This window comes from Mesoplodon bidens (genome assembly GCF_964165515.1).
Source record: "Mesoplodon bidens genome assembly, chromosome: 11".
In the NCBI taxonomy this organism is placed as follows: Eukaryota; Metazoa; Chordata; class Mammalia; order Artiodactyla; family Ziphiidae; genus Mesoplodon; species Mesoplodon bidens.
Window position 1 is genome coordinate 33,789,050 of NC_138167.1, and position 26,761 is coordinate 33,815,810.

At 37.0% G+C, this 26,761-nt stretch overlaps 1 protein-coding gene across 11 annotated transcripts in view; it reads left to right on the forward strand.

The window, feature by feature from the left end:
* Positions 1-26,761, forward strand: part of GRIP1 (glutamate receptor interacting protein 1) — a gene marked incomplete at its 5' end in the record, with an annotated part of 731,133 nt that overhangs the window by 561,623 nt on the left and 142,749 nt on the right. For all 11 annotated transcript variants that reach the window (XM_081250285.1, XM_081250289.1, XM_081250291.1 and 8 more), the window contains 2 exons: positions 12,423-12,498; positions 15,042-15,187. In XM_081250285.1, coding sequence (XP_081106411.1) covers positions 12,423-12,498; positions 15,042-15,187 — 222 coding nt within the window. The remainder of the gene's footprint in view (positions 1-12,422; positions 12,499-15,041; positions 15,188-26,761) is intronic.

Sequence of the window (26,761 nt, forward strand, 5' to 3'; positions counted from 1 at the left end):
GAATATGGATGATTTGATTTAATGCACTAAGATTAAGTAACTTTGTTTAAATTGTTTTCTCCTAAAATACATCTTGTTACTGTAGCTTCCACCTGATGTGCATCAGCTCAATTCATCTTATTTTGGAATGATATGAATAATAAAAATGTCAGGTGACTCCAACTTGTCTATAAAACCATTAATTCTGAGCTGTAATTCTGGCTTTTATTATTTTAGTTTTCTTATTAGTAATTTCATCCCTTAAAGATTACACATACAAGGGACTTCCCTGGTGGCACAGTGGTTAAGAATCCACCTGCCAATGCAGGGGACATGGATTCGAGCCCTGGTCCAGGAAGATCCCACATGCCCCAGAGCAGCTAAGCCCACGAGCCACAACTACTGAGCCTGCATGCCACAACTACTGAAGCTCGCGCACTCTAGAGTCCATGCTCTGAAACAAGAGAAGCCACCCCAATGAGAAGCCTGTGCACCACAACGAAGAGTAGCCCCCGCTTGCCACAACTAGAGAAAGCCCACGCATAGCAACGAAGACCCAACACAGCCAAAAATAAATTTATTTTTAAAAGGCTACACATACATTAATAACTCATAATTCCTAGTATGACAATGAGGTTCAATAGGGAACTAGATAAGCATCAGGAATTTTTTAACATTTCTTGATTTTTTAATTTGTTTTTACCTATTACATTTTGTACTTCACCAGAGTCAAAATTCTATCAAAATTATTAAGACAGTAATTAAAATTAACTAAGCATCTTAATAAATGTACATACATCAAGGAATAAAACAGATGTGTTCACTTATACAGACTTGCCTTAATGACTGAGCTTTGGGCATTAGGTTCAGTTCTGTGTGAATCATTTAGAAAATCAATCAATCAAATGTTCATTAAGGACATGTCAACATGTCAGCATCAGGCAGAGTACTATGGAGTCATGAGACAGTACCCCTATCTACAGGAGATTACAGTCCAGTGAATTTAAGACGTAAGTTGATAAAGTACCCAAATGAATATTAGAGAAAACAGGCAACTAGGAACCCATGGAGTGGTTTAGACCAGTAGTTATTACACTTTTCTAACCAAGTCCTACATTTAGGTGGAGTGACAGACTCCAAGATCATTTACCTTAACCATTTTCAAATTTCTGTGCAAAAAATCTAGATGATTATAATGAAAAGTCAGTGTACAAGTAATTTTAGCTTGGAGGGTGGTATATACAAATCTGTTTTTGAAATATAAATATGAAAGAGAGGCACTCTTGAATCGCATGCCTACAAGCCTGATTATTGAAATACTGCAGTAAAAAATACTGCTGGTGCAGATATTCATCACTAGCTGCTGTATGGTTAATCAATAAAAAATCAAATTGCTAATGAAAGAGCTAAACCAACAGTAATTTATCACTTAAGGACTAAAAAGAATAGAAGCAATTGCAATCTACAACCACCTCAAGACAACTGATGATATGATGCTAACAAATGTCCTTCCCACAATTGGCAGGAATTTCAAATAGCCATGTGTACATGCATAGTAAGAATATTTTAAGATGAGCCTAGACTCCTACCTAGTACATGGTAGGCACTTAATAAATGGAAGAATGAATGAATGAGGCCTAGATTTGTGTGGACATTAGACTTTTTGGTATTATACTGGTTTTAAAACCTTAGTAATAATAAGCCAATTTTAGTTTATGAGTACCAAATTTTTGTAGGTTTTAATAACTCAGTATGTCGGTTGAACATAAAAATGTGTCAAATTTTACATAATTTTTAATGAGAATAAATAAAGAACTTATATTTTCAAATCAATTTGAGGCCCATCTGGAGGGTCTTCTTGCTCAAAAGGTGGCCATTGCCCATCCCTTAAGAGTTATTGGTTAATCGCAGAGTTGCAGAATGAGAAAGTACTGTGGATAAATGCTATCATGGCAGGTAAAACATTATGGCATAGATGGGATTTGAGCTTAACTTAGATCAATGGGGAATACCAGGACATTCAGGGAGGAGGGAGGGGAAGATATTGCAGATGAAGCATATTCATTTAGTGCTGGAGAATTTCTTCGTACCCAATTAGGATGGATCTTTTAACAAAAAACCAGGCTTTTAGCTGATGAATGGAATTACGTTTCTAATGCTATATGTCACAGATCCAAACACCTTCACTGCCCAAACAATAGAAACTTGTACCCATAAAATGAAAAATGATGTTCTGGCCTAAATCATGGAGAGTTAAATTTCTCTTAATTCCTTTGCCACCAAGCCAGAAGATGGTTTAGGTTAACAGGAAAAATCAATGAACTTATTTATAAAACAGAAAGAGAGTCACAGATGTAGAAAACAAACTTATGATTACTGGGGGGGAAGGGAGGGAGGGATAAATTGGGAGATTGGGATTAACATATACACACTATATATAAAATGGATAACTAATAGGGACCTACTGTAGAGCACAGGGGACTCTACTTAATACTCTGTAATGACCTATTTGGAAAGAGTATCTAAAAAGGAGTGGAGATACTTTGCTGTAGAGCAGAAACTAACACAACATTGTAAATCAACTATACTCCAATAAAAGAAATTTTTAAAAGATGAATAAAATTATGATAAATTTTTTAAAAAAGGAAAAATCATTCTGCCACTAATTTGCTTTTCACTTTGGATGAGGAAATTTCTCTAGTCATTTTCAACTATAAAATTGTAGGTATGTGTACTCATTTAACATATGGAGCCCAATATTCAGATTTGGTCTGCATTGTGTCCCTAGCATTGATATTATTCTAGCATGCCAGGTGGGTCATGTTAATGGGCAACCAGGATTGAAAATACCACTGGTCTCTGAGTGGTCTTTATTATGCTTTACAGCTCCAAACATCTAGAACGTAAGTGAAGCACAAACTAAACTTGGCTCATTATTTCAAATAATGACATAATGTCACATACCAATAAATTTAGAGTTATCTCTCTCACACTTTAACATGTATTCACTGTTACATACTTGTATTTGGACCTCCAAATCAAAATAGTGGAAAGTTTTCTTGCTGTCTTCAGCCCCTTTCCTCTTCTTTTTTTTTTTTTTTTTTTTTTTTTTTTTGCGGTACACGGGCCTTTCACTGCTGTGGCCTCTCCTGTTGCGGAGCACAGGGTCCAGACATGCAGGCTCAGCGGCCATGGCTCATGGGCCCAGCCACTCCGCAGCATGTGGGATCCTACCGGACCGGGGTATGAACCCGTGTCCCCTGCATTGTCAGGCGGATTCTCAACCACTGCGCCACCAGGGAAGCCCCCCTTTCCTCTTCTAAAACAATAGCCCTCAGGGGAAAATACACCTATCTTTTTATGATCACCTTGCAAAAAAGAAGTTACATAATGGTATTTATGTAAATATGGTTAAACATGTGCTGTAACTTATTGTCATGATTTTCATTAAAAAAATTTTTTTCTGAAAAAATTCGGAATTTTCTTTTTTAATTAAGGAAGAATTTTAAAAGAAGCCATCAAATTGATTGAAAGAAATAAAATACTGAAATAGAGCTTTTACCAATCAACCAGACTGAATGAATCTCTTGTAATAGCAATGAACATAAAGGAAGCATTTGCTTTCATCAAGAACAGTGAATGCCTTTTAAAGTTTCTCTTAGGCTAGGTTCTTTTTTTTTTTTTTTTTGTGGTACGCAGGCCTCTCACTGTTGTGGCCTCTCCCATTGTGGAGCACAGGCTCCGGACGCGCAGGCTCAGCAGCTATGGCTCACGGGCCTAGACGCTCCGCGGCATGTGGGATCTTCCCAGACCGGGGCACGAACCCGTGTCCCCTGCATCGGCAGGCGGACTCTCAACCACTGCGCCACCAGGGAAGCCCATAGGCTAGGTTCTTTAAGCTGACCTCTTTACCAGTGCCAAATTTGGGAAATGGCACTCTGTTCTACAAGACAAACATTAAATGTTACATGATGGTGAGAGGGTACACAGCAGAAGCAAGAAGAATTACAGTCCTGCAGCCTGTGGAATTAAAACCACATTCACAGAACTATAGACAAAATGAAAAGGCAGAGGGCTATGTACCAGATGAAGGAACAAGATAAGATCTGAGAAAAACAATGAAATGAAGTGGAGATAGGCAACCTACCAGAAAAAGAATTCAGAACAATGATAGTGAAGAGATCCAGGACCTTGGAAAAAGAATGGAGACAGAGATCAAGAAGATGCAAGAAATGTTTAACAAAGACCTAGAAGAATTAAAAAACAAACAGAGATGAATAATACAATAACTGAAATGAAAAGTACACTAGAAGGAATCAGTAGCAGAATAACTGATGCAGAAGAACAGATAAGTGACCTGAAAGACAGAATGGTGGAATTCACTGCCGTGCAACAGACTAAAGAAAAAAAGAATGAAAAGAAATGAAGACAAGCTAAGAGAGCTCTGAGACAACATTAAATGCACCAACATTCGCATTATAGGGGTCCCAGAAGGAGAAGAGAGAGAGAAAGGACCTGAGAAAATATTTGAAGACATTATAGTTGGAAACTTCCCTAACATGGGAAAGGAAATAGCCACCCAAGTCCAGGAAGCACAGAGAGAGTCCCATACAGGATAAACCCAAGGAGAAACACACCGAGACACATAGTAATCAAATTGACAAAAATTAAAGACAAACAAAAATTATTAAAATCAACAAGGGAAAAACAACAAATAACATACAACGGAACTCCCATAAGGTTAACAGCTGATTTCTCAGCAGAAACTCTACAAGCTAGGAGGGAGTGGCACGATATATTTAAAGTGATGAAAGGGAAGAACCTACAACCAAGATTACTCTAGCCAGCAAGGATCTCATTCAGATTCTATGAAGAAATCAAAAGCTTTACAGACAAGCAAAAGCTAAGAGGATTCAACAGCACCAAACCAGCTCTACAACAAATGCTAAAGGAACTTCTCTAAGTGGGAAACACAAGAGGAGAAAAGGACCTACAAAAACAAACCCATAACAATTAAGATAATGGTAATAGGAACATACATATCGATAATTACCTTAAATGTGAATGGATTAAATGCTCCAACCAAAAGACACAGGCTTGCTCAATGGATACGAAAACGAGACCTGTATGTGTGTTGTCTACAAGAGACCCACTTCAAACCTAGGGACACATACAGACTGAAAGTGAGGGGATGGAAAAAGATAGTCCATGCAAATTGAAATCAAACAAAGCTGGAGTATCAGTACTCTTAGCAGATGAAATATACTTTAAAATAAAAAATGTTACAAAGGACAAGGAAGGACACTACATAATGAATAAGGGATCAATCCAAGAAGAAGATATAACAATTATAAATAAATATGCACCCAACATAGGAGCACCTCAATACATTAGGCAAATGCTAACAGCTATAAAAGAGGAAATTGACAGTAACACAGTGATAGAGGGGGACTTTAACATCTCACTTACACCAAAACACAGATCATCCAGACAGAAAATTTATAAGGAAACACAAGCTTTAAATGACACAACAGACCAGATAGATCTAATGGATATTTATAGTACATTCAATCCAAAAAGAGCAGATTACACTTTCTTCTCAAGTGTACACAGAACATTCTCCAGGATAGATCACATCTTGGGTCACAAATCAAGCCTCGGTAAATTTAAGAAAATTAAAATCATATCAAGCATCTTTTCTGACCACAACGCTATGAGATTAGAAATAAATTACAGGGAAAAACACGTAAAAATCACAAACACATGGAGGCTAAACAATATGTTACTGAATAACCAAGAGATCACTGAAGAAATCAATGAGGAAATCAAAAAATACCTAGAGACAAATGAATATGAAAACACGATGATCCAAAACCTATGGGATGCAGCAAAAGCAGTTCTAAGAGAGAAGTTTGTAGCAATACAATCCTACCTCAAGAAACAAGAAACATCTCAAATAAACAATGTAACCTTACACCTAGATGAACTAGAGAAAGAAGAACAAACAAAACCCAAAGTTAATAGAAGGAAAGAAATCGTAAAGATGATAGCAGAAATAAATGAAATAGAAGCAAAGATCAATAAAACTAAAAGCTGGTTCTTTGAGAAGATAAACAAAATTGATAAACCTTTAGCCAGGCTCATCAAGAAAAAGAGGGAGAAGACTCCAATCAATAAAATTAGAAATGAAAAAGGAGATGTTACAATGGACACTGCAGAAATACAAAGCATCATGAGATGACTGCAAGCAACTGTATGCCAATAAAATGGACAACCTGGAAGAAATGGATAAATTCTTAGAAAGGTGTAACCTTCCTAGACGAAACCAGAAAGAAGTAGAAAATATGAACAGGCCAATCACAAGTAATGAAATTGAAACTGTAATTAAAAATCTTCCAACAGCTTCCCTGGTGGTGCAGTGATTAAGAATCAGCCTGCCAATGCAGCAGACAGGGGTTTGAGCCATGGTTTGGGAAGATCCCACATGCCACAGAGCAACTAAGCCCATACACCACAACTACTGAGCCTGCATTCTGAAGCCCACGAGCCACAATTACTGAGCCCACATGCCACAACTACTGAAGCCCATGCGCCTAGAGCCCGTGCTCTGCAACAAGAGATGCCACTGCAATGAGAAGCCTGCGCACCACAACGAAGAGTAGCACCCACTCATTGCAACTAGAGAAAGCCTGCGCACAGCAACAAAGACTCAGTGCAGCCAAAAATAAATTAATTGGTTAATTAAATGCATAAATTTTTTTAAAAAATCTTCCAACAAACAAAAGTCCACTACCAGATGCCTTCACAGGTGAATTCTGTCAAACATTTAGAAAAGAGCTAACACCCATCCTTCTCAAACTCTTCCAAAAAATTGCAGAGGAAGAAACACTCCCAAATTCATTCTGCAATGCCACCATCACCCAGATTCCAAAACCATAAAAAGATACTACAAAAGAAAGAAAATTACAAACCAATATCACTGATGAATATAGATGCAAAAATCCTTAACAAAATACCAGCAAACAGAATCCAACAACACATTAAAAGGATCATACACCATGATCAACTGGGATTTATCCCAGGGATGCAAGGATTCTTCAATATACACAAATCAATCAATGTGAAATATCATATTAACAAATTGAAGAATAAAAAAACACATGATCATCTCAATAGATGCAGGAAAAGCTTTTGACAAAATTCAACACCCGTTTATGATAAAAATTCTCCAGAAAATGGGCACAGAAGGAACCTACCTCAACATAATAAAGACCGTATACGACAAACCCACAGCAAACATCATTCTCGATGAAAAACTGAAACCATTTCCACTAACATAAGGAACAAGACAAGGATGTCCACTCTCACCACTATTATTCAACATAGTTTTGGAAGTCCTAGCCATGGCAATTAGACAAGAAAAATAAATACAAGGAATACAGATTTGGAAAAGAAGAAGTAAAACTGTCACTGTTTGCAGACGACATGATGCTATACATAGATAATCCTAAAGATGCCACCAGAAAACTACTAGAGCTAATCAATGAATTTGGTACAGTTGAAAGACACAAAATTAATGCACAGAAATCTCTTGCATTTCTGTACACTAACAATGAAACATCAGAAAGAGAAATTAAGGAAACAATCTCATTCACCATTGCAACAAAAAGAATAAAATACCTAGGAATAAACCTATCTAAGGAGGTAAAAGACCTGTACTCAGAAAACTAAGATGCTGATGAAAGAAATCAAAGATGACACAAACAGATGGGGAGATATACCATGTTCTTAGACTGGAAGAATCAACATTGTGAAAATGACTATAGTACCCAAAGCAATCTACAGATTCAATGCAATCCCTATCAACTTACCAATGGCATTTTTTATAGAACTAGAACAAAAAATCTGAAAATTTGTATGGAGACACAAAAGACCTCAAATAGCCAAAGCAATCTTGAGGGGAAAAAAATGGAGCTGGAGGAATCAGATGCCCTGCCTTCAGACTATACTACGAAGCTACAGTAATCAAGACAATATGGTACTGGCACAAAAACAGAAAGATAGATCAATGGAACAGCATACAAAGCCCAGAGATAAACCCACACACCTATGGTGAACTAATCTATGACAAAGGAGGCAAGGATATACAATGGAGAAAAGACTGTCTCTTCAATAAGTGGTGCTGGGAAAACTGGACAGCTACATGTAAAAGAATGAAATTAGAACACTCCCTAACACCATACACAAATATAAACTCAAAATGAATTAAAGACCTAAATGTAAGACTGAACACTATAAAACTCTTAGAGGAAAACGTAGGAAGAACCTCCTATTGACATAAATCACAGCAAGATCTTTTTTGACTCATCTCCTAGAGTAATGGAAATAAAAACAAAAATAAACAAATGGTACCTAATGAAACTTAAAAGCTTTTGCACAGCAAGGGAAACCATAAATAAGATGAAAAGACACCCCTCACAATGGGAGAAAATATTTGCAAATGAATCAATGGAGAAAGGATTAATCTCCAAAATATATAAACAGCTCATGCAGCTCAATATTAAAAAAACAAACAACCCAATCAAAAAATGGGCAGAAGACCTAAATAGACGTTTCTCCAAAGAAGACATGCAGATGGCCAAGAGGTACATGAAAAGCTGCTCAACATCACCAATTATTAGAGAAATGCAAATCAAAACTACAATGAGGTATCACCTGAAACCAGTGAGAATGGGCATCATCAGAAAATCTACAAACAATAAATGCTGGAGAGGGTGTGGAGAAAAGGGAACCCTCTTGCACTGTTGGTGGGAATGTAAATTGATACAGCCACTATGGAGAACAGTATGGAGGTTCCTTAAAAAACTAAAAATAGACCTACCATATGACCCAGCAATCCCACTACTGGGCATATACCCAGAGAAAACCATAATTCAAAAAGACACATGCACCCCAATGTTCATTGCAGCACTATTTACAATAACCAGGTCATAGAAGCAACCTAAATGCCCATCAACAGATGAATGGATAAAGGAGATGTGGTACATATATACAATGGAATATTAGCCATAAAAAGGAATGAAATTGGGTCATTTGTAGGTACGTGGATGGACCTAGAGACTGTCATACAGAGTGAAGTCAGTCAGAAAGAGAAAAACAAATATTGTATATTAATGCATATATGTGGAATCTAGAGAAATGGTACAGATGAACCAGTTTGCAAGGCGGAAATAGAGACACAGATGTAGAGAACAAACGTATGGACACCAAAGGGGGAAAGCGGGGGGTGTGGGGGGTGACGGTGTTGGGATGAATTGGGATTGACATATACACACTAATATGTATAAAATAGATAACTAATAAGAACATGCTTTATAAAAAAATAAAATAAAATTCAAAAAAAAAACCCCAAAATATGTCATATGATGGTAACATTCATATTTATCAAATACTGGCAAACTAGAGACCATCCAGATGGGCAGCCAGGATGGTGATGTATGAGGAAATCAGGTCACGCAAACAATAGTTAAGAAAGTGGAAATGAACAGAGGGTGGTTCAAGATGGCTGGGTAGGAAGATCCTGAATTCAGTTCCTCCCACAGACACAACAAACATACAGCTACACATAAAACAGTTTACTCTGAAAATAACCCCAGAAACAGCTGAATTCCTACTCCCCCAGAAATTATGAAAGGACCACATCGAGACTGGGACAATCTTTGAAGACTGAGAGATGGCTGTTTTGCATAATACATCAAAACAAACACAGAGAGTCAAGCAAAATGAGGAAACAGAAGAAAATGTTCCAAATAAAGGAACAAGATAAAACTTCAGGGAAAAAAAAAAAAACCCTAATGAAATGGAGATAAGTAATTTACCTGATAAAGAGTTCAAAGTAATGGTCATAAAGATGCTCACCCAACTCAGGAGAAGAATGAAGAACACAGTGAGGCCTTCAACAAAGAGAAAGAACACAAAAGAAAGAACCAAACAGAAGTCATAAAGCTGAAGAATACAATAACTGAACTGAAAAATACACTAGAGGGATTCAATAGCTAGTTGAAACAGAAGAACAGATCAGTGACCTGGAAGACAAGGTAGTAGAAATCATCCAAACAGAATGGCTAAAAGAAAAAAGAATTTTTAAAAATGAGAATAACTTAAGGGACTTGTGGGACAACATGTAGCATACTAGCATTCACTTTATAAGGGTCCCAGAAAGAGAAGAGAGAGAGAGAAAGGGGCAGAAAACTTATTTGAAGAAATAATGGCTGAAAACATTTCTAACCTGGGGAAGGAAATAGACATCCAGGTTTGGGAAGCACAGAGAATCCCAAACAAGATGAGCCCAAAGAGATCCATACCAAGACACATTATAATTAAACTGTCAAAAGTTAAATATAAAGAGACTCAAAGCAGAAAGAGAAAGACAACTCATAATATACAAGGGAACTCCCATAAGACTATCAACTGATTTTTCCGCAGAAAATTTGCAGGCCAGAAGGGAGTGACATGATATATTCAAGGTGCTAAAAGGAAAAAACTTCCAAGAATACTCTACCTGGCAAGGTTAACTTTCAGAATTGAAGGAGAGATAAAGAGTTTTCCAGACAAGCAAAGCAAAAGTAGTTCATTACCACTAAACTGGCCTTACAAGAAATGTCCCTTTAGGGACATCTTTAAGCTGAGAAAGAATGGCCCTAAATATAAATAAGAAAATATATGAAAGAAAAAATCTCACTGGTAAAGTCAAATATATGGTAAAGGTAGTGGATCAACAACTTATAAAGTTAGTATGAAGGTTAAAAGAAGTAGTAAAATTAGCTATAACTACAAAAATTTGTTAAGGGATACAAAATAAAAAGATGTAAAATGTAACATCAAAACACATCAGGGACTTCCCTGGTGGCACAGTAGTTAAGAATCCACCTGCCAATGCAGGGGACACGGGTTCGAGCCCTAGTCTGGGAAGATCCCACATGCCACGGAACAACTAAGCCCATGCGCCACAACTACTGAGCCTGCGCTCCAGAGCCTGCGAGCCACAACTACTGAGCCCATGTGCCACAACTACTGAAGCCCACACGCCTAGAGTCCATGCTCCACAACAAGAGAAGCCACTGCGATGAGAAGACCATGCACCACCACAAAGAGTCACCCCAGCTCACCTCAACTAGAGAAAGCCCACACACAGCAATGAAGACCCAATGCAGCTAAAAATAAATAAATAAATTTATTTATTTATATTTTTTAAAAACCCACATCAAATGTGGGGGATACTACAATGTTCATTGCAGCTCTATTTACAATAGCCAGGACATGGAAGCAACCTAAGTGTCCATTGACAGATGAATGGATAAAGAAGGTGTGGCACATACACACAATGGAATATTACTCAGCCATAAAAAGAAACGAAATTGAGTTATTTGTAGTGAGGTGGATGGACCTAGAGTCTGCCATACAGAGTGAAGTAAGTCAGAAAGAGAAAAACAAATACCGTATGCTAACACATATATATGGAATCTAAAAAAAAAAAAAAAAAAAACGGTCTTGAAGAACCTAGGGGCAAGATGGGAATAAAGATGCAGACCTACTAGAGAATGGACTTGAGGACACGGGGAGGTGGAAGGGTAAGCTGGGACAAAGTGAGAGAGTGGTAGTGTATATATGGACAGATGTACACTACCAAATGTAAAAAAGATAGCTAGTGGAAGCAGCCACATAGCACAGGGCGATCAGCTCGGTGCTTTGTGACCACCTAGAGGGGTGGGATGGGGGGGTGGGAGGGAGACACAAGAGGGAAGCGATATGGGGATATATATATATATGTATAACTGATTCACTGTGTTATAAAGCAGAAACTAACACACCACTGTAAAGCAATTATACTCCAATAAAAATGTTAAAAAAAATGTGGTCGGTACTAAATATGTAGTGCTTTTAGAATGCACAAATATTTTGAACACCCCGTTTTTAATGGAGGCCACTTCAGCCACTTGAATTTTTCTTTTTTTTAATATTTGGATTTTTTTTCCTTTAGTTTTTGCTTCATGTCAGGTTGTAGACTCACCAGTATAACAGCCCAGGTTGATTGACACCAAATATACCCACCTACACTTTGTTTATAACCAGCAGCTGTTCTAATTGGGCTAGTATTTATAATTATTTGATGCTCTTATCACAGTAGTTGTTAAACATTTTGTATCTCACCCCGATTACAGCCATATATTTATTGAGAGGAGCAGAAATGTTGACTTCAACAATATATTCTATATAAAATGAATAAGATTTTTAAGTCTATTATGTGCCAGAAGGAAACATTATATGTATTCCTCCATACAACAATAAAATTTGTTTCGGTTTCTCAGCTGGCATTTTGTAAGTGAATTTTTTAATGGCAGCAGTGAGAGCATTTTGTGAGCCGTATTCCTTTTCTTTGCTAGGGGGAGCACATGATGATAGAAATAAATCTCGTCCAGTTGTAATAACATGTGTTCGTCCTGGAGGGCCTGCTGACAGGTAAACTTCATCTTTCTGTGTCACTATCCAAATAGATTAAATAAAGCTGGGGACTTTGGCATAGAAGTTGATGAATTAGAAATTTCATAGTAACAGATAGGTATTAAGTAAATATGTTGGAATGTGAAAACAAAAAAGTTCAGGCTGCAGAATCAGAAGAAAGTTTGACTCCAGGTTCAATGCTTGCTCCCCTATGTTTTTGGCAAATGACTTAACAGTTCTAAGCTCAGTTCCCTCCAACTGTAAAATGTAGATGATAATGCGTACCTTTCAAGGTTCTTTGCTTTATCAAAGATTAGAGATTTATGGTGCCTTGAAGGAGGCCTTTCATACTGGAAGGAAATCCAAAAAAGAGGGGATATATATATATATATATATATATATATATATATATATATATATATATATATATATATAGCTGATTCACTTTGCTGTACAGTAGAAACTAACACAACATTGTAAAGCAACTATACTCCAATAAAAATTAATTATTAAAAAAAAAGGTTTGGGCTTCCCTGGTGGCGCAGTGGTTGAGAGTCCGCCTGCCGATGCAGGGGACACGGGTTCGTGCCCCGGTCCGGGAAGATCCCACATGCCGCAGAGCGGCTAGGCCCGTGAGCCATGGCTGCTGAGCCTGTGCGTCCGGAGCCTGTGCTCCGCAAGGGGAGAGGCCACAACAGTGAGAGGCCCACGTAACAAAAAAAAAAAAAAAAAAAAAAAAAAAAAAGGCAGCTGGCCCTTTAACAGCAGGTCCTTGAAATGCATCCTCTCCAGTTGGTAATATCCTAACCTGAAAAGACAGGTGGTGGTGTTCTCTGACTCTTACTATTGCCAACGTCCTTATCATGATTATCACCCTTTGATGATGATTATGTATGTCAGAATAGAAGCGACTTTTAGTAAAAGGGAAGGAATATTGTCAGTGTTAGTGTTTAGAGCATTCTCTTCCTGGCTAATTGGAAGATCTGAAAGAAGCTCCTTCAGCTTTCCTACAATAAGCCTTGGGGGTCCCAAGTAAACTCACAACTTAGATGTCTCAAGAGATGCTTGTCTCTGTATTAATTTCCCACAGCGAAAGTCTGCTCTATGACGGTAGGGAACACAATGCCTGCCACTAGACATAGTTGAAGGAGAGGAAGAAAACGCACTGATTACCCCTGACTCTGCACTATGTTTCAGCCTAGGATGGATTTTTAAAAACCTTTCTTAAGCACTCGAAATAGTAATAATAATAATAAATACTGCTTGTTGAGTGACCGCCATGGGCCAGGAACTATGCTCAGTACTTGGCAGACATTATCTTATTTTATCTTCACAACCACCCACTAAATCAGGTATTTTTATCCAGATTTACAGGTGACAAAACTGAGGCCCAGTACGGTTAAATGACTTGCCAGCTAGGATAGAAATTCAGATTTATTTTCCTTCAAAGCTCATACTGTTAGCTCAGTTTGTTTTTTTAAGTCAATGTTTAATATAAAATGAGAAAATATGAAGATGCTGGATTCTCCTCTGCACTAAAGTATATTTGCCTTTGCAGAGGATAATACAAAGTCAAAATTTCCAAGGAAATTTTGCTGGTTTTTTTTCCTTCTCCTGCCTTTTCTTGTGAATTATTCTTCCTGAAGCAAATGAGAATATTTCTATTTCTTAGTAACATTTTAGAGTTGGAGTTGACAGAAATGTCAGGAGCAGGCTACTAGTTTGTGAGCAATGTATTACCAAATTAATGGAGGACTAAAGGACATCTAAGAATTTAAGATAAAAATGTAGAGTCAAAATACATAGAGTTGCTGGGTGAAAGGTATTTAAGACAGCATTTTTATTCTTTCCAAATCCTAAACTTGTAATCCCTGCATCTGATTTTCTTATCTTCATTGACCCTCCCTGAGGCAGGAGGGTTATAATCTGGTAGCCTCTCTGGCTACATTTTAATGGTGTCATTACTGTCCTGAGGCATCTTCTCCCAGTGCCTTGAGTGTCTATGGCCACAGAAGGGAGAATAGTATTTGCCTGCCTTTTCCATTGAATGTGAGACTGAATCAATTTAATGATCGTCAAATGGCCTTATAAATCAGTAGGAAAATTGACAGACTAGGGAAATTTTTCACCAGCATTCCCTATCCAGCTTGGGTTCACTGGTGATAAATTGAATGAAATCAGCAGACTTTTCTGCTCACCTGGCTTTGGGAAAATAGGTGAGTGCTATTTCCTGGGCTCTAATAAATCAATTTTAGACATTTTGGCAAAAACCTAGAAAAGAGAAAGTGTGCCTTTATTACTTTTACACCCCAAGAGTTCATCGTGGGTTACCTGGTTATTTGCTAATGTGTGGTTATTTTCTTATTACTGATTTTCATATTGCAGCAACTTTCTGGTCAGGGTTACCTCTTTACTCTCTTAATGTCACACTTGATGCTTAAAAGGAAATGCAAATGGGATAGATGGTAGAATGTGTGTGGAAGAGCCTCTTTGGCTAAGTGACTATTAATGCTAAGCCCCATGATGCTAAATTAATGACTATTTCTTTATTCTCCCTTCAGAGAGGGCACAATCAAACCTGGTGATAGGTTGCTCAGTGTGGATGGAATTCGGCTTCTTGGAACCACACATGCTGAGGCCATGAGTATTCTCAAACAGTGTGGACAAGAAGCGACGCTGCTGATCGAATATGATGTCTCGGTCATGGGTATGTCGGATCCTGAGGTTGGGATCTCTAACTAAGCTCTACATCCTGTCACTGTCCATCCCTGATAAACCACTTTGGATTAAGAATGAACTGTTATGTCCTCCTGTAGCAGACAGAATTTCATCAATACCATATTACTCTGTTTGAGTTCAGAAAGAGGTGAGAAGTACTTCTCAGCGATTTTGAATTCTTGTGTTGATAGAGTCTATGATAACATCTCATTCTGTCAGTGTGTTTCACCTAGCAATCAGCTCTTATACATGGATTACGCTTTGGCAGGAAAGTGTTTTCCCCCTCCAAATCACAAAAGTGGTATTATTAACTCAGGGGCTAGTACTTTTTCTTTTACTACATGGAGACTGGAAACAGTAGGGGATTCCTTTCCTTCTTGTTACAACACAGAGTGAAGCCAGCTGATCAGAATTAATGGAAATTACCATTTTATCATCAGACTTAGAGACAAAGAAAGGGGACAAATAGTATCATTGATTAAAATGAAAGTTGAGTACAATATTCTTTCTTGAAATAATGATTCCAATAGAAAGTAATTCTATTTCTACCCTCTCAACTGTAGTACAACTGGAAAGATATTCACACGTGGCTTTTCAATGTGAAGAGAGAGCCAAAGTTTTGTGTAAAGTTGACTAAGGCAGATAAATTATGAGAGAATGAATTGGAACCTGAAATTGAAACTTAAATCATGTTGTAAATACTTCTTACAATTATCAGACTTGTTTGTGTGCCTGACTTTACCAGCAAGTTTTGTCCTGGTAAAATGTAGCCAAGAAAAAAACACTTATTCTGTAACTGCAAACTCCTTTATTTCCCGCTCTATATGATTCACGTAGAACAGTGTTGCTTGAATGTATTCTTAATCTGTCTACTGGCCTGAAATGTGTTTGAGAGGTATGAGGCTTCCTAAAAGACTTAAAGTGTGAGTTAAGGAGTTCTTAGCAGAATAAGTGGTATGATATGCCCTTAAAGATGGAAAGGTCAGGAATGAATGAACTTTCCTCCCTCTATTCTTCCTTTCTCTTGTCTTCTCTTTCTCCCTTTTTTCTTTCTCTTTTTTATTGTTTTGTGTGGCTTTTGAGTTAGATGACTTGGGTTCTGTTTTCAATTCTACTGATTTCTAGCTATTAGTTTGGACCATGTTACTTATTTCCCTGTGCCTTAATTACCTCATTTGTCACATGGAGATCAGCAGTGCCTATTTTAAAAGGCAGTTAGGAAGATAAAATAAAATTATACAAGTAAGATATATTTTAACTGATGATCCAATTAATTATTAACATAAAAATTGAAGCAGGGCTTCCCTGGTGGCGCAGTGGTTGGGAGTCCACCTGCCGATTCAGGGGATGCAGGTTCGTGCCCCGGTCCGGAAAGATCCCACATGCTGCGGAGCAGCTGGGCCCATGAGCCATGGCCGCTGAGCCTGCGCATCCAGAGCCTGTGCTCTGCAATGGGAGAGGCCACAACAGTGAGAGGCCCGCGTACCACAAAAAAAACAAAAAAAAAATTGAAGCAGATATTTGACATATTTAACTCATTCAGTCTACAAATATATTTTTTTAATATTTAAGCTAAGTGACAGGTACCAAGAGTACAGAAATATACAAAACAGACCTGGTCTCTGCTCTTATGAAGTTTGCAATTGACAAGGAGGAGAGACAGTAAACAGGAACATGACCAAACAAATAAACACTCAGAAAGTGATCATTACCTACCATGAAAGGCATGAACTGGATTCTGTAATAGGGAATAAGGGCAGGCACAGGTGAGGGTTGACAGATGCCAATCAGGAGTCAGTGAAGAGGTGACAGGTAGGCTAAAACCTGAAGGATGAGAAGGAACCAGTTCCCAAACTAAATACAGCAACAGTTTGTAAGTTCTGAGCAGCCCACCTCAGAGAGACAAGGGCTCCCCCTCTGGGGATGGACACCATTTCAGACGAGAGCCCTCCATATCTCATTATTACCAGAGTCAGGAGGGGAGAGGATGACTCACCTGTCTTCCTTCTTCCCTACTCACATTCACATTCTGAATCATGCCTGACAGTTTTCATACCTCAGAGTTCTCAGATATCCCCCTAATATAGGGGAAAGTGCCATCAGGAAGGAAACTCATTAAAAGTTTCTCTAAGTTGCTAGATGTAAGATCAGTATACAAAAATCAGTTACATTTCTATATACCAGCCAAAACCAGAAAGTTAATTTTTTTTTTTTTTTTTTTTTTTCTTTTTGCGGTATGCGGGCCTCTTACTGTTGCGGCCTCTCCCGTTGCGGAGCACAGGCTCCGGACGCGCAGGCCCAGTGGCCATGGCTCACGGGCCCAGCCGCTCCGCGGCACATGGGATCCTCCCAGACCGGGGCACGAACCCGTATCCCCTGCATCGGCAGGCGGACTCTCAACCACTGCGCCACCAGGGAGGCCCAGAAAGTTAATTTTTAATATACCATTTATAATAACAATAAAATAATAAGGTTCCTATAAGGAATAAATACAACAAGTTGTATCTTCCCATTAGATATAGATATTGATATAGATACAGATATGCATATACATAAAGAATACTTAAATAAATGAAGACCTACATCATGAACTTGGGTGGGAAGTCTTCATATCTAAAATACATCATTTATTTCAAATGCATCCATAAATTCTATTCAGAATCCCAGAAGGATCTTTGGAGGACTTCAATAAGCTGTTTCTAAAACATATACGGAGTAAGAAAAGTGGGAGGGAAACAGCCAAAATGTTTTTGAAACAATATGAAAGCAGAGAAACTTGTTCTACCCAATATCAAGACTCATTCTAAAATTGTGCCGTTAAGTCTATGTAATATTTACATGAGGTAATAAAGAACCCAGTGGAAGAGAATCGAATGCCACAGACCACTACAGATATGTAAGCAGAGGTGTAGTCTTACATCAGTGGGGAATGGTTGAGCTAGTCAGTAAATGATACTGGGTCAATTAGTTAGCCACATGGGAAAAAATTCAATTAATCTACTTTATACCACACCCAAAAATAAATTCTGTATTTATATAACCATTTCCCAACAGACTGCTATTATAGATAACTGGAATGAATATCCTTTTACCCAAATCTTTGTCTGTGTATCTGACTTCATTAAGTCGAAGGGCATATTTCTTTTTTAAATATTTGATACATAATTCCAATTGTCCTCCAGAAAGGTTATACTATTTTATAATATATTACTACCAGCAATGTTTTAAGTGTACCTGTCTCAACAGAGCACCAGATACAACATTAAATAGTATTGGTTTTAATCTTTCTGATTTGTTAAGTAAAAATTGCATTTATATTTTAGTTTACTTTTTAAAAAAAATTTCTAGCACAACTAAATGTTTTCTCACATGAACACTAGCCATTTTCATCTCCTATTGTCTGCTTATGCCCTGTATTCATTTTTCTATTGAAGGTGCTCTTAGTTTTTTTTTTTTATTGATTTGTGTAACTATTTGTATTTTAAGGATATTAGTTCTTATCAGTTTTTTGTAAAAATTCTTCTTAGTAGTTTATTTGCCCTTTCTGATGTATCAAAGTTCCTTTTTTTTAAATTTGGATCTAGTATTTTTCTTAGGATATAAATATTAATTTTTTCTAAAGTTACCTAATATCCCTGGATTATTTAATAAAGAATCTATCACATGCCTACTGATTTTTTAAATCATACCTTAAGCTGTTAAATATACTGGACTCGACATCTGGGCTAGCTAGTCTGATTGTATCTAGTTTCACACCAGATTTCAGTATAGGACTTTTGAATTTAAAGTCTTAGTATAAGAGCTCTTATTATCATAAAAAGACACATTTTTGGAAAATTATTTATCTGCATACTACATTTATTGTATTATTCTAAGTTTTGCTAACTTTATACAGCAAATGAGCAAACTTTGATTTGGGTTTTTTATGTCTTTTTAAATTCCTTTTTCTCTCTTCTCTTCCATTCAACTCTCTTGCACTTGGTTACTTGCTCTCAGCCTTTTCTCTCCCACTGTGTTCCTCATGTTCTGTCTTCCTTTCTTTCTCCTTCCCTTTCTAGCCTCCCAATTATTTTTTTAGACTCTGTTCTCGGTTTCTCACTTGTCAATACCCTTCTTTATTCTAATCATCTTACTTGGATTGTTTTCAGTATTCCCCTGTAATTATTATCCTTTCTCTCTGTTATGTCCTTCTTGCTTGTTTCAATCCTATTTTTCTAAAACAGGGTTAAAATGGGATTAGGTATAGATAAGGTCAGATAATTGAGAATAATTTGTGGAAAGAAGTAAAAATGGTACCTTAGAAAATCAGAATATAGGATACTTTCAATTAGAATTATTGTTCATCAAATATTAACTAACCTGTCCTTTTACCAATCTCCCTAGATATTAGACTCAATGATTTCATTTCTTCGTATCATCTTTTACTTGTATAAAATAAGAATAATGATATTTACCCTGTCGAGCTCATTGGGATATAAAAATCCTCAATAATTAAACTTTTAAAGTAAAAAGCTATTTATCTTTAAAGGAAGCCAGGAGATATTTAGAAGTACAAAGGAAATAAAATTATGAAAGAATGTATAAAACTTAAAGTTCATGGACCTCCATTGAGACACCTTTCTGTCACTCCTAGATAAAGCTAAATAGGTGAAAAATTGCAATAGAAAGCTTAAGGTCTTAAATTAGGAAAATGAGGAGCAATAGATCATTAGTATATGAAGATGCCATCAGGTACAAATGGCAGAAACCAATTTAGAATAAAGAGGGAATTGATTAGCTTGCGAAAGTGGGGAGTCAAGATATATCCTGGCTTCAGAAGAAGCTCAGTAATATCACAGGTGTTCTGTCTCCCAGTTCTCTTTGCCTGGGAAAGACTCTCCTTGTGTCATGACCAGATGGTTCCAGGCAGCCACAGGTCTATATTATGTTGTGAGTTCATAATGCCAGAAAAAGAAATGAAACTGAATCTCCTCTAAAAGATGCTGAGTGACTTAGCTTGGAGCAAATGCTGACCACTGCAGTAATCACTATGTCCAGGGATATAGTGTACCCTCTGCTCTTTGGCAGGGCAGGAAGGAATGTGCGTTGAACAGAACAAGACAAAGAATGGCACTTTCCCAAAGCAGATGATGAAAGTAATAGATGCCACACATATGAGAATTTTCCTTACTTCACGTCCTCGCCAGCACTTGGTATTCTCAGTCTGTTTTGTGTTAACTATTCTTATGGGTATGTAGTGATATCCCATGGTAGATTGAATGTATATTTCCAGGATGAATAATGATATGAAGCACCTTTTCATTTGTCACTTGGACATTCCTGTTGTATTATTTTACTTTTAATACCTTCATTTATTTACATACTATTAAAATTATGTCACATTATATCTTAGGAAGCATGTGTGTATCTATAATCATAAATATAAATATTGATTTTATTTATATGCTATTAAAAGTACACAAATTATTTTGTAGGAAACGTGTGTGTCTGTGCAGAGATATTGATATCTCATCACTGGAATGAGATATATTTTCTAGTAAATCTCAGATCACAAATTTTAGCAAATTCAGTAGTCTGGGAAAGCTATTGAAACTATCAATTTTATTAACTAAAATTGAATTTAGTCTTTGTTAAAATTTTAAAGAAAATTTATTGAGATAAAACTGGTAGGAATAGGTCTGGGGGAAAAGTAAGAGTTCAGTTTTGGATATGTTATGTTTGAGGTGTCTATCCATCATCCAAGTGGAGGTATGGAGTATACAGATGGGTCATTAAGCCTGGAATTTAGTGCAGAGGTTAGGGCAGGAGGTATAAATTTTTGAATCATCAGCACAGAGATGGACCTTAAAACCATGAGGCACCTTAGGGAAGTAAGCATGGACAGAGAAAAGCAAGGCCCGAGGATAGAGCTCTGGGTCTCTCCAATAGTGACCAATCAGAAAGGTGATGAGGAACCTTTGAAATAAATTGAGAAGGAACATCAAGTGGTGGAGACAGAGAACCAAGGCAGAGTGTGGAGTCCTGGAGGCCAGATTTTTCCTTTGTAAAACGGTGGTAATTATACTACCACATTCACAAGTTGCTGTGAGGAGAAAAAGAGTTAATGCATATGTGGTGTTTGGCCCATAATATGTGCTCAATAAATATGAACTAATTATTTTAAATGTTTATAGAGATAAAACCCTCCACTTCATTATTGTTGAAATGTACTACCAAATGATTGGGTCTCAGAGCCCTGATGTTAGAAGCCAAATAACATAAAATATAAGGAAAGCTTGAACATCTCAGGGCAAAAGTTCTGAAAACAATAACTTTAGTAAAATGTAGTGCCTTTTGGAGTCAGACAAACTTGGTTTTTCAATCTTGGCTGTCTGTTGACCTTGAACAAGTTACTTAGCCTCTCCAAGCTTCAACTTTCTCATCTCGAATATAAGGATGATAACAGTACTTCTTCAAAGGATTGATGAAAAGATTAAGCGAGTGAATACATTTAAAGTGTTTATCATAACTAAACTAAACTTTTGTTGACTACCAGGGAATTAAAGTTCACGGTTTCCATGCTCCACTTCCCTAAAATGAACCTCAGGTCTCCCATTACCCTGGATTAAGCAGCAGCTGAGGCATTATTCTGTGACAACATTGAGTCCTCAGTAGAAAGAATGAAAAATGATGTGTTATGGATGGCTTTATTTTCTAAAATTCATCAGAATATTTACTTTGCTTAAACTTTAGCTGAAAATATTTCTAAATAATGTTTTTGAGAATATATATTAAAGATACTTCGGTCTTTGGTAGAGGCACATACAGTTATAAAGGACATCATTCTGAATATCAGTCCTTAGGCCTGTGTTACAGAGTCAAGGGGTACAGATGGTACCAAATCTGTGCTGACATAATTTACTCAGGATTTTTAAAACTTACACGATTCTCTAATAATTATTTATTTTATGATTTTTTCTTCCATAGGAAGACTGGGGGAGGGCTTTTGGTTACTATTGATTTCTTGTTGGCCGTATTAAACAAGAATGACTTTAGTGTAATTTTTTGTTTTTGTTTTGTTTTTATTCCAGCTTTATTAAGGTGTAATTGACAGATCTGTAAGATATATTTAAAGTGTGCATCGTGATAATTTGATATACACATACATTGTGTAAAGATGCTACACTCTTAGCATATTATACAATACAGTGTTATCAACTATAGTCACAATTTTTATGTTAGATCCTCAGACCTTATTCATCTTCTAGCTGAAAGTTTGTACCCTTTATTTTTTTAACATACTTATTGGAGTATAACTGCTTTACAATGGTGTGTTAGTTTCTGCTTTATAACAAAGTGAATCAGCTATACATACACATATATCCCCATATCTCCTGCCTTTTGCGTCTCCCTCCCACCCTCCCTATCCCACCCCTCTAGGTGAACACAAAGCACTGAGCTGATCTCCCTGTGCTGTGCGACTGCTTCCCGCTAGCTATCTATTTTATATTTGGTAGTGTATATATGTCCATGCCACTCTCTCACTTCGTCCCAGCTTACCCTTCTCCCTCCCCGTGTCCTCAAGTCCATTCTCTATGTCTGTGTCTTTACTCCTGTCCCTAGGTTCTTCAGAACCTTTTTTTTTTATTCCATATATATGTGTTAGCATACGGTATTTGTTTTTCTCTTTCTGACTACTTCACTCTGAATGACAGACTCTAGGTCCATCCACCTCACTACAAATAACTCAATTTTGTTTCTTTTTATGGCTGAGTAATATTCCACTGTATATATGTGCCACATCTTCTTTATCCATTCATCTGTCGATGGACACTCAGGTTGCTTCTGTGTCCTGGCTATTGTAAATAGAGCTGCAATGAACACTGTGGTACATAATTCTTTGAATTATGGTTTTCTCAGGGTATATGCCCAGTAGTGGGATTGCTTGGTCGTGTGGTAGTTCTATTTTTAGTTTTTTAAGGAACCTCCATACTGTTCTCCATAGTGGCTGTATCAATGTACATTCCCACCAACAGTGCAAGAGGGTTCCCTTCTCTCCACACCCTCTCCAGCATTTATTGTCTGTATTTTTTGATGATGGCCATTCTGACTGGTGTGAGGTGATACCTCACTGTAGTTCTGATTTGCATTTCTCTAATGATTAGTGATGTTGAGCATCCTTTCATGTGTTTGTTGGCAATCTGTATACCTTCTTTGGAGAAATGTCGATTTAGGTCTTCTGCCCATTTTTGGATTGGGTTGTTTGTTTTTTTGATACTGAGCTGCATGAGCTGCTTGTATATTTTGGAGATTAATCCTTTGTCAGTTGCTTCATTTGCACTTATTTTCTCCCATTCTGAGGGTTGTCTTTTCATCTTGTTTATGGTTTCCTTTGCTGTGAAAAAGCTTTTAAGTTTCATTAGGTCCCATGTGTTTATTTTTGTCTTTATTTCCATTTCTCTAGGAGGTGGGTCAAAAAGGATCTTGCTGTGATTTATGTCATAGAGTGTTCTGTCTCTGTTTCCCCCTAAGAGTTTTCTAGCGTCTGGCCTTACATTTAGGATGTTAATCCATTTTGAGTTTATTTCTGTGTATGGTGTTAGGGAGTGTTCTAATTGCATTCTTTTGCATGTAGCTGTCCAGTTTTCCCAGCACCACTTATTGAAGAGGCTGCCTTTTCTCCATTGTATATTCTTGCCTCCTTTATCCAAGATAAGGTGACCATATGTGTGGGGGTTTACCTCTGGGCCTTTTATCCTGTTCCATTGATCTATATTTCTGTTTTTGTGCCAGTACTATACTATCTTGATTACTGTACCTTTGTAGTGTAGTCTGCATTCAGGGAGGCTGATTCCTCCAGCTCCGCTTTTCTTTCTCAAGGTTGCTTTGGCTATTTGGGGTCTTTTATGTTTCCAAACAAATTGTGTAATTTTTTATTCTAGCTCTGTGAAAAATGCCATTGGTAGTTTGATAGGGATTGCATTGAATCTGTAGATTGCTTTGGGTAGTATAGTCATTTTCACAATGTTGATTCCTCCAATCCAAGAACATGGTATATCTCACCATCTGTTTGTATCTGTTTGTATCATCTTTACTTTCTTTCATCAGTGCCTTATAGTTTCCTGCATACAGGTCTTTTGTCTCCTTAGGTAGGTTTATTCCTAGGTATTTTATTCTTTTTGTTGCAATGGTAAATGCAAGTGTTTCCTTAATTTCTCTTTCAGATTTTTCATCATGAGTGTATAGGAATGCAAGAGATTTCTGTGCATTAATTTTGTATCCTGCTACTTTACCAAATTCATTGACTAACTCTAGTAGTTTTCTGGTAGCATCTTTAGGATTCTCTATGTATAGTATCATGTCGTCTGCAAACAGTAACAGTTGTACTTCTCCTTTTCTGATTTGGATTCCTTTTATTTCTTTTCCGTCTCTGATTGCTGTGGCTAAAACTTCCAAAACTATGTTGAATAACAGTGCTGAGAGTGGGCAACCTTGGCTTGTTCCTGATCTTAGTGGAAATGGTTTCAGTTTTTCACCATTGAGAACGATGTTGGCTGTGGGTTTGTCATATAAGGCCTTTATTATGTTGAGGTAAGTTCCCTCTATGCCTACTTTCTGGATGGTTTTTATCATAAATGGGTGTTGAATTTTGTCAAAAGCTTTTTCTGCATCTGTTGAAATGATCAATGGTTTTTATTCTTCAATTTGTTAATATGGTGTATCACATTGATTGATTTGCATATATTGAAGAATCCTTGCATCCCTGGGATAAATCCCACTTGATCATGGTGTATGATCCTTTTTTTGTGTTGTTGGATTTGGTTTGCTGGTGTTTTGTTGAGGATTTTTGCATCTATATTCATCAGTGATATTGGTCTGTAATTTTCCTTTTTTATAGTATCTCTGTCTGGTTTTGGTATCAGGATGATGGTGGCTTCGTAGAATGAGTTTGGGGGTGTTCCTCCCTCTGCTATATTTTGGAAGAGTTTGAGAAGGATAGGTGTTAGCTCTTCTCTGAATGCTTGATAGAATTCGCCTGTGAAGCCATCTGGTCCTTGGCTTTCATTTGTTGGAAGATTTTTAATCACAGTTTCAATTTCAGTGCTTGTGATTGGTCTATTTATATTTTCTATTTCTTCGTGGTTCAGTCTTGGAATGTTCTTCTTTTCTAAGAACTTGTCCATTTCTTCCAGGTTGTCCATTTTATTGGCATATAGTTGCTTGTAGTAATCTCTCATGACCCTTTGTATTTCTGCAGTGTCAGTTGTTACTTCTTTTTCATTTCTAATTCTGTTGATTTAAGTCTTTTCCCACTTTTTCTTGATGAGTCTGGCTAATGGGTTATTAATTTTGTTTATCTTCTCAAGGAACCAGCTTTTAGTTTTATTCATATTTGCTATCATTTCCATTTCTTTTTTATTTATTTCTGTTCTGATCTTTATGATTTCTTTCCTTTTGCTAACTTTGGGGCTTTTTTTTCTTCTTTCTCTAATTGCTTTAGGTGTAAGGTTAGGTTGTTTGTTTGAGTTGTTTCTTGTTTCTTGAGGTAGGATTGTATTGCTATAAACTTCCCTCTTAGAACTGCTGTTGCTGCATCCCATAGGCTTTGGGTCATCATGTTTTCCTTGTCATTTGTTTCTTGGTATTTTTTGATTTCCTCTTTGATTTCTTCAGTGATCTCTTGGTTACTTAGTAGTGAATTGTTTAGTCTCCATGTGTTTGTATTTTTACAGTTTTTTTTCCTGTAATTGACATCTGGTCTTAATAGTGTTGCTCAGAAAAGGTACTTGATATGACTTCAGTTTTCTTAATTTTACCAAGGCTTGATTTGTGACCCAAGATATGATGTATCCTGGAGAATGTTCCATGAGTACTTGAGAAGAAAGTGTATTCTGTTGTTTTTGGATGGAATGTCCTATAAATATCAATTAAGTCCAGTTTGTTTAATGTATCATTTAAAGCTTGTGTTTCCTTGTTTATTTTCATTTTGGATGATTTGTCCATTGGTGAAAGCGGGGTGTTAAAGTCCCCTACTATTATTGTGTTACTGTCGATTTCCCCTTTTATGGCTGTTAGCATTTGCCTTATATATTGAGGTGCTCCTGTTTTGGGTGCATAAATATAACAGTTGTTATATCTTCTTCTTGGATTGGTCCCTTGATCATTATGTAGTGTCCTTCTTTGTCTCTTGTAATAGTCTTTATTCTAAAGTCTATTTTGTCTGATATGAGAATTGCTACTCCAGCTTTCTTTTGATTTCCCTTTGCATGGAATATCTTTTTCCATCCCCTCACTTTCAGTCTATATGTGTCCCTAGGTCTGAAGTGGGTCTCTTCTAGACAGCATATATATCGGTCTTGTTTTTGTATCCATTCGGCCAGTCTGTGTCTTTTGGTTGGAGCACTTAATCCATTTACATTTAAGGTAGTTATTGATATATATGATCCTATTTCCATATATTAATTGTTTTGGGTTTGTTATTGTAGGTCTTTTGCTTGTATTTCCTGCCTAGAGAAGCTCCTTTAGCATTTGTTGTAAAGCTGGTTTGGTGGTGCTGAATTCTCTTAGCTTTTGCTTGTCTGTA